General features: G+C 35.1%; 1 protein-coding gene across 5 annotated transcripts in view; it reads right to left on the bottom strand.

Annotated features, from left to right (window-relative positions):
- SWT1 (SWT1 RNA endoribonuclease homolog) overlaps positions 1-12,823 on the bottom strand; it is a 104,654-nt gene that overhangs the window by 66,388 nt on the left and 25,443 nt on the right. For all 5 annotated transcript variants that reach the window (XM_065936197.1, XM_065936199.1, XM_065936200.1 and 2 more), the window contains one exon: positions 5,712-5,805. In XM_065936197.1, coding sequence (XP_065792269.1) covers positions 5,712-5,805 — 94 coding nt within the window. The remainder of the gene's footprint in view (positions 1-5,711; positions 5,806-12,823) is intronic.

Here is a 12,823-nt window from a genome sequence, read left to right as displayed (position 1 = left end):
AATCAAAAAGGTGCATGTGTGCTAAGTCTCTTCAGTTGTGTCTGACTCTTTGTCACCTTAGGCATTGTAGCCCACCAGCTCCTCTGTCCATGGGACTCTCCAGGCAAGAATACTGGAGCAGGTTGTCAAGCCCTCCTTCAAGGGATCTTCCCCACCCAGGGATCCAACCCACATCTCTTACAGCTCCTGCTTTGGCAAGAGGGTTCTTTACCACTAGCGCCACCTGGGAAGCCCAACAGAAAAGGTGAATAGCATGTAAAACCAGACAGAAATTAAAAATGCCTTCAACAAGTTCCTCAGTAGACTCAACACAGGTGAGGAAAGACCAAACATTAACACAGGTCAAAAGAAATTATCCAAACTGAAACAAAAGAGAAGAAAATGTTAAAAAAAAAATATATATATAAGAGCTGTTGGACAATATCAAATAGGCAAATATATAGGCATGTATTAGTTGTCTATTGGGTGTGTAACAGTTTATCCCCAAAACTTAGCAGTGTGAAAAAAACATTTATTATCTCACACAGTTTCTAAAAGTGAGGGATCTGTGAGCAGCTTGACTGAATGATTCTGGCTCAGGGTATCTCACAAAGTTGAAGCATACTAGTCCCCAGTGTTACAGTCACCTCATGATTTAATTGGTGCTCATTCATGTAGCTATTGGTAGGGCTTAGCCCTTCACTGGCTTTTGGCTTGAGGCTTCAGTTTCTCACCAGGTGGGCATCTCCATAGAGCTATTCAGAGCATGGAGTTTGCTTCCCCAGAACAAGTGATTCAAGAGAAAGAAACAAGAGTGTGCCCAAAAAGGAACTGCCAGTCTTTCATAAACTAATCTTAGAAGTGACATACCATCACTTCTGATGCATGCTATCTGTCACACTGACGACCAACCCTGGTACAATGTAGGAGAGGACTACACAAGGGAATTAATACTAAGAGGCACAGGAATCCCCTGGTGGTCCAGTGGTTAAGACTCTGCACTTCCATTGCAGAGGGCCTGGGTTTGATTTCTGATTGGTAACTAAGATCCTGCAAGTGGAACAGCACAGCCATGGAAACAAAAACAAAAAGATACCAAGAGGCAAGGAATCACTGGAATCATCTTGGAGGCTGACTACTACAATGTATTAATAATTCTGTAATACCAGAAGGAGAAAAGAGGGAATGGGGCAGAAGACATATTAAATATTTAAAGAAATAATGACTGAGAATTTTTCAAAACTAAAAAATCAATACCAAACCATAGATCCAAGAAGCTCAGAGAACATCAAGCAGGATAATTTCCTCTCCTCTACCACAAGCATACAGGTTTCCCAGGTGGCTCAGTGGTAAAGAATCCACCTGTCAATGCAGGAGACACAGGTTCAATCCCTGGGTTGGGAAGATACCCTGGAGGAGGAAATGGCAACTCACTCCAGTATTCTTGCCTGGAAAATCCCATGGACAGAGGAACAAGGCAGGTTACGATCCACGGTGTCACAAAGGGTTGGACATGTCTGAGTAACTGAGCATGCATGCTTGGATCACAAACATACACACAAACACGTGGTACATCTGCTGCTGGTAAGTCGCTCCGTCGTGTCCGACTCTGCAACCCCACAGACAGCAGCCCACCAGGCTCCCCCGTCCCTGGGGTTCTCCAGGCAAGAACACTGGAGTGGGTGCATCTGCTAAAGACTTCTAAAAACAAACTGCTAAATAAAGACAAAAAATCTTGAAAGCAATGAGAGGGGGAAAAAAAGACCAAAAGAACATTACACACAGAGGAAGAAAATATTTATAGCAGACTTCTCACCAGAAATCAAACAAGTTAGAAGAAAATGGAGTGATACCTTTAAAATACTCAAAGAAACAGAAAAAAACAAATCAACCCAGAATTGCATATCCAGTAAAAATATCCTGCAGAAATAAATGAGAAATAAACACACTATCAGACAAACAAAACAAGAAAATTCACTGCCAACATACTTACACATGTAGAAGTTGTTTAGGCAAAAGGAATATGACCAGAAATCTGGCACAAGACAGAAACTTGGATTCAAAAAAAGAAATAAAGAATGCTAAAAATGGAATGCAAGATAAAAACATTCACTTTCTTATTTTTAATTCCTTTAAATGGCAAATGGGTGAAGCAAAACTATTATAAAGTACTGTGCTAGTGTTTCTGTAAAAGTAAAATATGTAATAATGATAGCAAAATGGATGGGGGGAGAAATTCAAAGCATGTTAAAATACTTATACTACACATGAAGCAATATAGTGTTATTTAAAGACAGACTTTGATCAAGTAAAGATGTATATTATAAACACTAAGGCAACCATTATAAAAGTTTTTTTTTCAAAAAGGTACAAAGTCAATAATGGAGATAAAATGGCACCACAGTTAATCCAAGGGGGGAAAAAAAGGAAAAGGAAGAAAAGAATAGCTGAACAAATAAAAAATAACTAGCAAAATGGTAGATTCTGATCCAACCAATTAAATGTGAATAGTAGAAACTCATCAATTAGACAGAAATTGTCAGAATGGAAAAAAGAAAAGCATCAATTATATGCTATCTACAAAATACTTTAATATAAAGATACAGATATGTTAAAAGTAAATGGATGAAAAAGATATTTATTATAAATACAAAGCAAACAACACTGGAATAGTAATATTAATATTAAACAAAGGAAACTTCAGAATCAGGAATATTATCAGGAATAAAGACTGCGATTAGATAATGAGAAAGGTGTCAATTCTCCAAGACTATCCTAAATGTGCATGCCTCTGACAACAGAGCTTCATAATTAATGAAGTAAAACAAACAGAACGGAAATGAGAAGCAAACAAATCAATAAATTAGAGTTGGGAAATTTAAGACTCCTTTCTCAGTAATTGTAAAATAAGCAGACAGATAATTATTAATACTAAGGTTATAGAAGACCTAAACAACACTATCAACAAACTTGACCTATATGAAATTTATAGAATACTCGACCCACAAGAGCAGAATAAATTCTTCTTAAGAGAACATAAAACATTCACCAAGTTTAGACTTTATTCATGGGCATAAAACCAAGTTTAACAAATCTAAAGGAATAGAAATCATATAAATTATGTTCCCCAGTCATATAACAGAATTAAAGTATAATCAATAACAAGAAAATAACTGGAAAATTTCCAAATATTTGGAGCTAAGTGCACCAAATATCTAAAAAGCCTGTGGGTCAAAAGGAAATGGGTCATGGGGGAAATTATAAAACATTATTTTCTTTAATTTATTTTTTGGCTACACCACAAGGCTTGCAGGATTAGCTCCCCTACCAGGGATCAAACCCCAGCCCCAACAGGGAAAGCACTGAGTCTTAACCACTAGACCAGACCACCAGGAATTCAAATTATAAAGCATATTAAATTGAGTTTTTAAAAAATAATGTATCAAAATTTGTGAAATGCAGCTAAGACAGTGCTTAAAGGGAAATTTACAGAAGTCTCAAATAAATTATCTTAGCTTCCACCTTAAGAAACTAGAAAAAGGGCACAAAACAGGCAAGAGCACATTTTCTGGGATAATGGAAGTGTTCTATGTATCAAGAGGGATGTGGGGCTACAACCAGGGCATCCATTGTCACACTGTATAGTTAAGATTTGGGCATTTTAACATTACACAGTTTCCCTCAATATAAAAAGAACTGTATAAAAATTATCATATCGTAGGACAGGGAGTAGATGGAAATATAAGGTAACAGAACTGTAGAAACTTGATAATTATTGTAGCTGGGTACTTAGGAGTTTATTAATTCTTCTTCACTTTGAAAGTTGTTGAAATTCTTCATAACAAAACTTTTTAAAAATTAAAAATACCATTATTATTTTTTCTGAAAAATAAATGAAGGAGAATATGGAAGTAGAGAGCATAATGGGTCTTAGAGAAGAAAAGGAAGAGGAAAAATAATATCATTTGACATAGGAAGGTGGCAGAGCAGGTAAAGAAAAGAAGACCACACAAGACCTGCTTTTGACTGACTAACGATTATGAAGGAAAGGCAGAAATAAAAAATGTCTCTGAGGTTTCTGGCTTTAGCAAAATTGGCAGAAGATGACATTTTTTATTCAAAAGGAGAACAGTTTAGAAGGAAAGATTATGAGTTCATTTTTGGAGATGGTAGGTTTCAGATGTCTATGAGACATCCAAACAGATACCAAATAAATAGATAAATGTATTAGTCTAGAGTTTAGAAGAGAGATGTGGACTGGAAATACTAACTGGAGGTTGCTGGCCCATACTTAAGATTAAAAATGTGAGTAAAGCACTTAGAATGAGATATAGTACGTATGATTTATAGAAGGTTTCTCCTATCACTGCCATTATTAATAATAATGTTAACTATCATCTCATCATCCCTTAAAGTAGTAAAAATGTATCCTCACATTAAGTATGTTTGATTTACACAGTAAGTATGCTTATCACACTTAACGGAAAAAAACAAAAAAAGGCTTGCCTGGAACATGACAACGCCAGAGGTAAAAGTAAAGTTTGACCACAAACTTTCATTTCATTAAAAACTGTTACATCTGTTTATTCCAAAACAGTGAATGCAGAAATAATGGAGGATTAAATCTCACCAATTTAATTTTCATTCTAAGTGGAATTAAAAAAATAACAATTCTCTCTCAATTTATCTTATCTCAAATTCAAAATGATTAACATATTAATAAATCTATTTCAGCTTTCAACAAACTCCAGGATGATATATTATGTGCTAGATTAATAAATAATTTGAAAGTAGAGATAGAAATCTGTTTCTTTTAAAATAAAAAAAATAACTTTATCTTTGAACACAGCTAAAATGATAATTGGCAACCCTCTTACAAGAAAAATCTAAGAACTATTCATTTCCATAATCACTCCATTTCAGAGAATTTAGCCATGATCATGAAACTGTAAAAACTCCATTCTGAAGTGAATACAATTCAGACTAATGCTACAAATTAAAATTGCTCTTATCAGTTCCTATAGAGCCTTTTCTCATACATGATAAATACAATTTGGCTTAACATTATGCTACTTTTACCTTAGAACTAATTTATGAATATATTAGTTGGGAATGGAGGAATGGAATGAAGACAAGAGGAGGAAAAACTCTTACTGAGATAATTTTATGTATGAGGCACTCTTCCAAGTCATACATGCATACTTTTTCTGATTAAATACTTACAATACCCTCATAAATGCAGGTATTATTATTCTCCCTATGCTTCACACATAAGGAAACATTAAACAACTTTCCAAGTTCACAAAGCTGGTAAGTGGTAGACCCAGAATTCCAACTCTAACTCTGTTACAGGCACTCAGGATATAACTGCAACATACATTAGCCTTTCCCAACAAATTAATTAACTAACCCTCTTGCCTCATGACCAAAATGTAGATTTTCATTTCTAACTATTTTATTGGGATATTAAATTGACTCTCCCTTGACTTTTCAAAAGTTTTCTGAATATCATATAACTTAAGTTGAAATGAAACTTCATGAGATTCAAATCTCATTCCTCTACAATCTGCACATTATAAGAATGTGAAATATAACTGAATACATTTACTGGGAGATTTAGAATATTATGTATGTTTTTGATCCCTGGTATGGTCATTACAGTACAATTTTTAAAAATTCTTTAATAGAAACTGCTATTTTTAAAAAAAGAGTAAAACGATTATGAAACTCACGTGCACAAAATAACAAGAGAACAAGGGAATAGTTCTTGGTACTGAAGACAGCATTTTAATACACGATCATCATTGTTCTCATCACTCAATCCATCTGCGAATTTAGCAAAAGCAACAATCAATAAGCACACTTAAAATCTGGGAACTGTATAAACAATTTAGGCCATATTTACAAATTGAATCATCTAAAACAAAGAAAACTTTTTAAATAAGAAGAGGAAGATGAAACACAACAAAAACAATGATTTGAAAATTCTGGATCTAGAATTCATATATTTATGGGTTTAATTAACTGACAGTTTATTAAATTGATAGTTTACTAAAACAGAAGAGAATATGCCTATTAATAAACCCAAAGGAAAGGAATGTGATCAGTAGGTTAAAATGCCATACTAGAAACCAAAAGCTATGAATTCTAGTCTCAGTTCAGTCACTTAAGAGATTATAAGCAAATTATAAGATTATATTTTGTTTCATATTAACTTAAAAGAGGTCAGCAAAATAATGAGCAATTGTTCTACCAGTAACAGAACCACTTTCATGTGTCTGCTTTTTCTTAACCTCTAAGCAATAACCAACAAAGGTCCGTCTGGTCAAGGCTATGGTTTTTCCAGTGGTCATGTATGGATGTGAGAGTTGGACTGTGAAGAAAGCTGACGGCGAAAAATTGATGCTTTTGAACTGTGGTGTTGGAGAAGACTCTTGAGAGTCCCTTGGACTGCAAGGAGATCCAACCAGTCCATCCTAAAGGAGATCAGTCCTGGGTGTTCATTGGACGGACTGATGCTGAAGCTGAAACTACAATACTTTGGCCACCTCATGCCAAGAGCTAACTCACTGGAAAAGACCCTGATGTTGGGAGGGACTGGGGGCAGGAGGAGAAGGGGACAACAGAGGATGAGATGGCTGGATGGTATCACCGACTCAATGGACATGAGTTTGAGTAATCTCTGGGAGTTGGTGATGGACAGGGAGGCCTGGCGTGCTGCGATTCACGGGGTCGCAAACCCCATGACTGAGCGACTGAACTAAACTGAACTGAAGCAATAACAATGAGAGAGAGAGATGTACAGAAGATGACAACATGGGCGCTAGGCAGAGAATACAAAAAGTAATTTATAACAAATGTTAGTATGTAGCTGATATAGTGTCCTCTGGTATTCTCCAAGTCTTAAAGCATGTAATAAATTGTGTGTGTGTATGTGTGTGTGTGAAAAGAATGTAATATGTAGAAAGAGGACCAAAGATAGCATTTTTAGAAGTCCTTACACTACCTGCCTCACAATTCCCTGGGGTACTTATTAATAATATAGAAAGAAGGACTACACCCCAGACCCATTTATGGATAAGAATCTTTGAAGCCTGGATCCAAAGATTGATTTAAGACCTTGGCAAGTCTCTTACACACTAAAAGTCAAGATATGCTGGCCAGTGAGCCTTAACTTTTTTCCCAGATTATAACCTTTTTCTCCCCTCAACTTTTAGCCTATATCACTGAGTCTTCTAAACTTTCAAATTAGAAAACTCATTCAAGCATGCAATAAACATTTTTCTAAGGTCTAAGCAGCACCAGGTCCCTATGCTTGTCAAAAGACAAGTTCTTTGGGGTCTCACAATCTCATGGCGAAGTCTAGACAAAACTCAACTGATCTCATAGCATGAACCTGAGAGACATATGATTCAGTTCTTTAACCAGACAACCAGTAAGCCAGACAGACATATTTTACAGCAGCCAATTTTCCTGCTTTTAGCTTACAAAGTAAATACCACAATAATGCAAAATGGGCAGCTCAAAATCAATGGTTAACTTTAGGAACTCAATCTGACCAACCAAAGGAGGTATAGAGCATACAGTAAGTACATTGTTCTAAAGGTATCAAAGTTCATGATTACTTGTTCTGTCACTTTTATCTAGAATACACAGGCCCAGAAGGTATACCTAAACTTATAAGAATATTAATGAAATATTTTTATCAACAAATATTTTTGAGCACTTGCTCAGGAACTGTTCAAAAATGAACAAAGACTCTGGAAACAGATGATGTGGGTTTGAATTCTTGCTTTCTCATTTACTGGACATGAAATAATGGGCCAATTGCATAAGAAGGAAGATTAAATGAGAAAATTTATATAAAACATTTGGCCCAATATATGGTGATATCAAGTGCTTAAGTAATACGTTGATTACTAAAGACTCAGCTTAACTGCATCTTAACAGCAATGACCTCTATTCACATTTGACACCAAAATAACTACTGTATAAATTATAGTTAATATGATATTTAGCATATTAATAGAATTAAAGCTTCTCAACAGCAGGCTTTGTATGCCTCATTCACTGCTGCAGCCTCAACAGTTAGAACAGTGTCTAGTACAAATATCTTGCAAGTAAATGATTCAACAAAAATGTAATAAAAGAAAATATAAAAATGATGGAACAAATGTCTGGTGTAGCAGGTGTCATTTTTACCTAATTATAAAAATAAAATAATCATAGAAAATCTGAAAAATTCCAAAAATATAAAGAAAACTAAAATATGTTATAATTTCATCAGCTCAATATATCTCTAAGTATATATGCACAATCTAAGGAACTTGGGATTGTAATCTATATTCTTTGAAATCCTATTTTTGGTTTTTTGCAAGCTAAAATGAGTTCATTACTGTCAGCAATCAATGCAAAGAAATAGAGGAAAACAAGAGGGTAGGAAAGACTAGAGATCTCTTCAAGAAAATTAAAGATATCAAGGGAACATTTCATGCAAAGATGGGCACAAAAAAGGACAGAAATGGTAGGGACCTAACAGAAGCAGAAGATATTAAGAAGAGGTGGCAAGAATACACAAAAGAACTGTACAAAAAAGATCTTCATGACCCAGATAATCATGATGGTGTGATCGCTCACCCAGAGCCAGACATCCTGGAATGTCAAGTAGAGTGGGCCTTAGGAAGCATCATGACAACAAAGCTAGTGGAGGTGATGGAATTCCAGGTGAGCTATTTCAAATCCTGAAAGATGATGCTAAGAAAGTTCTGCACTCAATATGCCAGCAAATTTGGAAATCTCAGCAGTGGCCACAGGACTGGAAAAGGTCAGTTTTCATTCCAATCCCAAAGAAAGACAATGCCAAAGAATGCTCAAACTAACACACAATTGCAATCATCTCACACACTAGTAAAGTGATGCTTAAAATTCTCGAAGCCAGGCTTCAGCAATACGCGAACCATGAACTTCCAGATGTTCAAGTTGGTTTTAGAAAAGGCAGAAGAACCAGAGATCAAATTGCCAACATCCGATGGATCATCGAAAAAGCAAGAGAGTTCCAGAAAAACATGTTTCTGCTTTATTGACTATGCCAAAGCCTTTGGCTATGTGGATCACAATAAACTGTGGGAAATTCTTCACGAGATGGGAATACCAGACCACCTGACCTGCCTCTTGAGAAACCTGTAGGCAGGTCAGGAAGCAACAGTTAGAACTGGACATGGAACAAGAGACTGGTTCCAAATCAGGAAAGGAGTACGTCAAGGCTGTATATTGTCACCCTGCTTATTTAACTTATATGCAGAGTACATCATGAGAAACGCTGGGCTGGAGGAAGCACAAGCTGGAATCAAGATTGCCAGGAGAAATGTCAATAACCTCAGATATGCATATGACACCACCCTTATGGCAGAGAGTGAAGAGGAACTAAAAAGCCTCTTAATGAAAGTCAAACAGGAGAGTGAAAAAGTTGGCTTAAGGCTCAACATTCAGAAAACTAATATCATAGCATCCGGCCCCATCACTTCATGGCAAATAAATGGGGAAACAGTGGAAACAGTGGCTGCCTTTATTTTTCTGGGCTCCAAAATCACTGCAGATGGTGACTGCAGCCATGAAATTAAAAGACGCTTACTCCTTGGAAGGAAAGTTATGACCAACCTAGATAGCATATTAAAAAGCAGAGACATTAAGCTGTCAACAAAGGTCCGTCTAGTCAAGGCTATGGTTTTTCCAGTGGTCATGTATGGATGTGAGAGTTGGACTATAAGGAAAGCTGAGCTCCGAAGAATTGATGCTTTTGAACTGTGGTGTTGGAGAAGACTCTTTTTTAAAGAGTCCCGTGGACTACAAGAAGATCCAACCAGTCCATCCTAAAGGAGATCAGTCCTGGGTGTTCATTGGTAGGACTGATGTTGAAGCTGAAACTTCAGTACTTTGGCCATGAAGAGTGACTCCTTTGAAAAGACCCTGATGCTGGGAAAGATTGAGGGCAGGAGGAGAAGTGGATGACAGAAGATGAGATGGTTGGATGACATCACCGACTCAATGGACATGGGTCTGGGTGGATTCCAGGAGTTGGTGATGGACAAAAAGGCTGGCGTGCTGAGGTTCATGGGGTCACAGAGAGTTGGACACGACTGAGCGACTGAACTGAACTAACCCAAAAGTACTGATATTCTAACTAAAAAGGGGAAATTTGGAACAGGATATGGGGAGGGAGAAGAGGATATGAAGAGACATAAGGAGAAGATGGCCATTTACAAGCCAAGAAGGCAGTCTGGAACAGATGTTTCTCTCATAGATGTCAGAAGGAGATAATCCTGCTGACACCCTGATTTTAGACTTCCAGTCTTCAGAATTGTGAGACAAATTTCTGAGTGGTTTTTTGGTATTACTTTTTAGATTCCATATATAAGTGACACATGATATTTATCTTTCTTTGCCTGAATTAATCTAAGAAATTTAGGATTGTAGTTTATATTCTTTTAAATACTATTGTTTAGTATCACATCATTAACATTTTTCAAAATTAGTATTCTCTCATTTGGCTATAGCATTATATGTAGCATCTCCAACTGTCAGACTGTTTCCAATATTTTGCTGTATAAATCATGCTGTGACGAACATTAATTATATAAATCACTGTAACTCTGATTATTTCTTTAGAATAATTGCAAGAAAGACAAATCACCTCTCCAGGCTTCATAATACACACTGATAAATTGCTCTCCTGAAAAGTTACTAATTCATATTCCCTATGCACTGAGTTGCTGTGTTCCTATCAAGTGCTGGGAAGAAGTATCTTTCTAAACTTAGGAGCAATAAAAATAAAAAAGGAAAATGCAAAAAATATAAACTAAAAATTTTTACACATAAGAAGTTAACAATATTTACAACAGCAAATGGGAAAATATTTACCTTGAACAAAAAAGGCTGACTACATGTTATTTCTTCTTTTGTGAATTACCTATTAATAATCTTTATCCATTTAGGGAAATTTAGTTTTTCTAATCCATCTGTATAACTTTCTCACATAAGAGGACACAAAAGAATTATCACCTATTTCAAACATTAAACCATTAAGCATTAGCTCAACCAATCTTCAGAGCCATATTTTCAGTCGGAGGTCATTTCCCCCCATTTTATTTATTCAGTTTCCTCACCTTTAACTTTCTCCAGGTCAGCTCAAAAAGTTCAAGTCAATCAGATTTCAAATCCTATTCTCATCATAATGCATACTACATCAAATAAGTACAATTTTGAAAAGAGTAAGAACAACACTAAAATTATGTTCAACTAAGTCTATTTATTAATAACACAGACTATTTTTATTCAATTTGTGGCATTTTTCTTTTTTAATGGAAAATGCCTGTCTAAAAAAAATACAGTTATAATACTCAATGATTAAATAAAACAAAATAATACATCTACATAAGCAATTATTAGAGTTAGTGGCAAATGTGCTCAACAGATATAAAGCATAATTAAAGACTGTTTTGTTCCTGCTTTTCTCCAAACAAGTATTTTAATTTTATTCAAAAGTCCTGAATTAAATTTTTTATAATTTTCAATTTATCATTAGAATGTAAAGTATAATTTTACTATAATAAAAATGACTAGGGATATTTCTAAAGGAGATCATAAAATCATTATCAACAGAATAAATATATTAAGTGCACTAGATTTTATATAAACAATGTTTCAAACAATCAGCTTGACAGATAACAATGATATACAAAGGATTTATCTGACAAAGACAATTACACAAATAATCTATAAAGACTAATCTATAACCTTATAACTTAAAGCACAATTTAGCAAAATTAAGACCAAATAATATAAAATTGAAGCATTAAAGGGAAGTATGGCTTTCCAGCAAGGCCCAGAAACTGAAGCAGCACAGAAGTTTGAGACCACTACTGTGATTTATCCTCCTTAATAATCCTAAAAGCATAGACTGAAGAAGTAAAAGCATCAGAAAAGCACATAAAAACTGAAAAGTCAAAAGACACATATCAAGTATCTATAAATAATAAATGTGGCCAAAAGATCTATTAGTTCTTCTAAAATAAGTCTCAAAGTCAATCTGTTGAAGGAATAGATATTCCATCGAGGACGAGTTCTTAACATCTCTATGTCTCAACTTCCTCATCAGCAGAATAGGTCTTCCACAAGTACTATAAGTTTTCAATGAGATGCTAGCTGTAAAGCACTTAGAAAAGGGTCTGGAGAATAACGGCCATACCAGTGTTATCTATTACTATCATCATCTGTACAATTATACACTAAAATGTAATTTTTATCAACTAAGAAGGAACAAACTTATGAGTAAAAAAATTCTCACCTCTTCTTAAGGATTGGAGGTTTACTGAAATGATGGCTTAGACAGAGGTTTTGTTAATTGTGTGGTTGTTTTTTTAAAAAGTCCTATCTGTTAGCATTATATACCAAAGTACTACAGGAGTTTCAGGAGTTGGGAGAGAAGGTGAAAAGGAAATGAGAGAATGAAAGAAATTCTCGCCAAAATGTTGAGAATCACTGAAAATGAGTGAAAAGCACACAGGGATTCATTGTCTAATTCTACCTACTTCTGTATTTGAAAGTTTTCATAATAGAAAAAAAGTAAAACAAAAACAAAAACATTCAATTTAATATAATGTTAAAACATGTTAGTATTTTCTTAACTCTAATAAGTGATTTTTTTTTAAGTGGTTTCCTTTAAAAGCTCTTAAACTTCAGATGATGTTCCTACTCAAAATGCATAAGCATTGTACTGGAATATACTAAGAGCTAATAATTATTTGTAAAGGGAATAAATAAGGGAATTAATGGTAGAGGCCCTTTT

This window comes from Muntiacus reevesi, chromosome 5 (genome assembly GCF_963930625.1).
Source record: "Muntiacus reevesi chromosome 5, mMunRee1.1, whole genome shotgun sequence".
In the NCBI taxonomy this organism is placed as follows: domain Eukaryota; kingdom Metazoa; phylum Chordata; class Mammalia; order Artiodactyla; family Cervidae; genus Muntiacus; species Muntiacus reevesi.
Note: the sequence above shows the minus strand (reverse complement) of the source record. Positions and strands in the feature narration are given on the sequence as shown.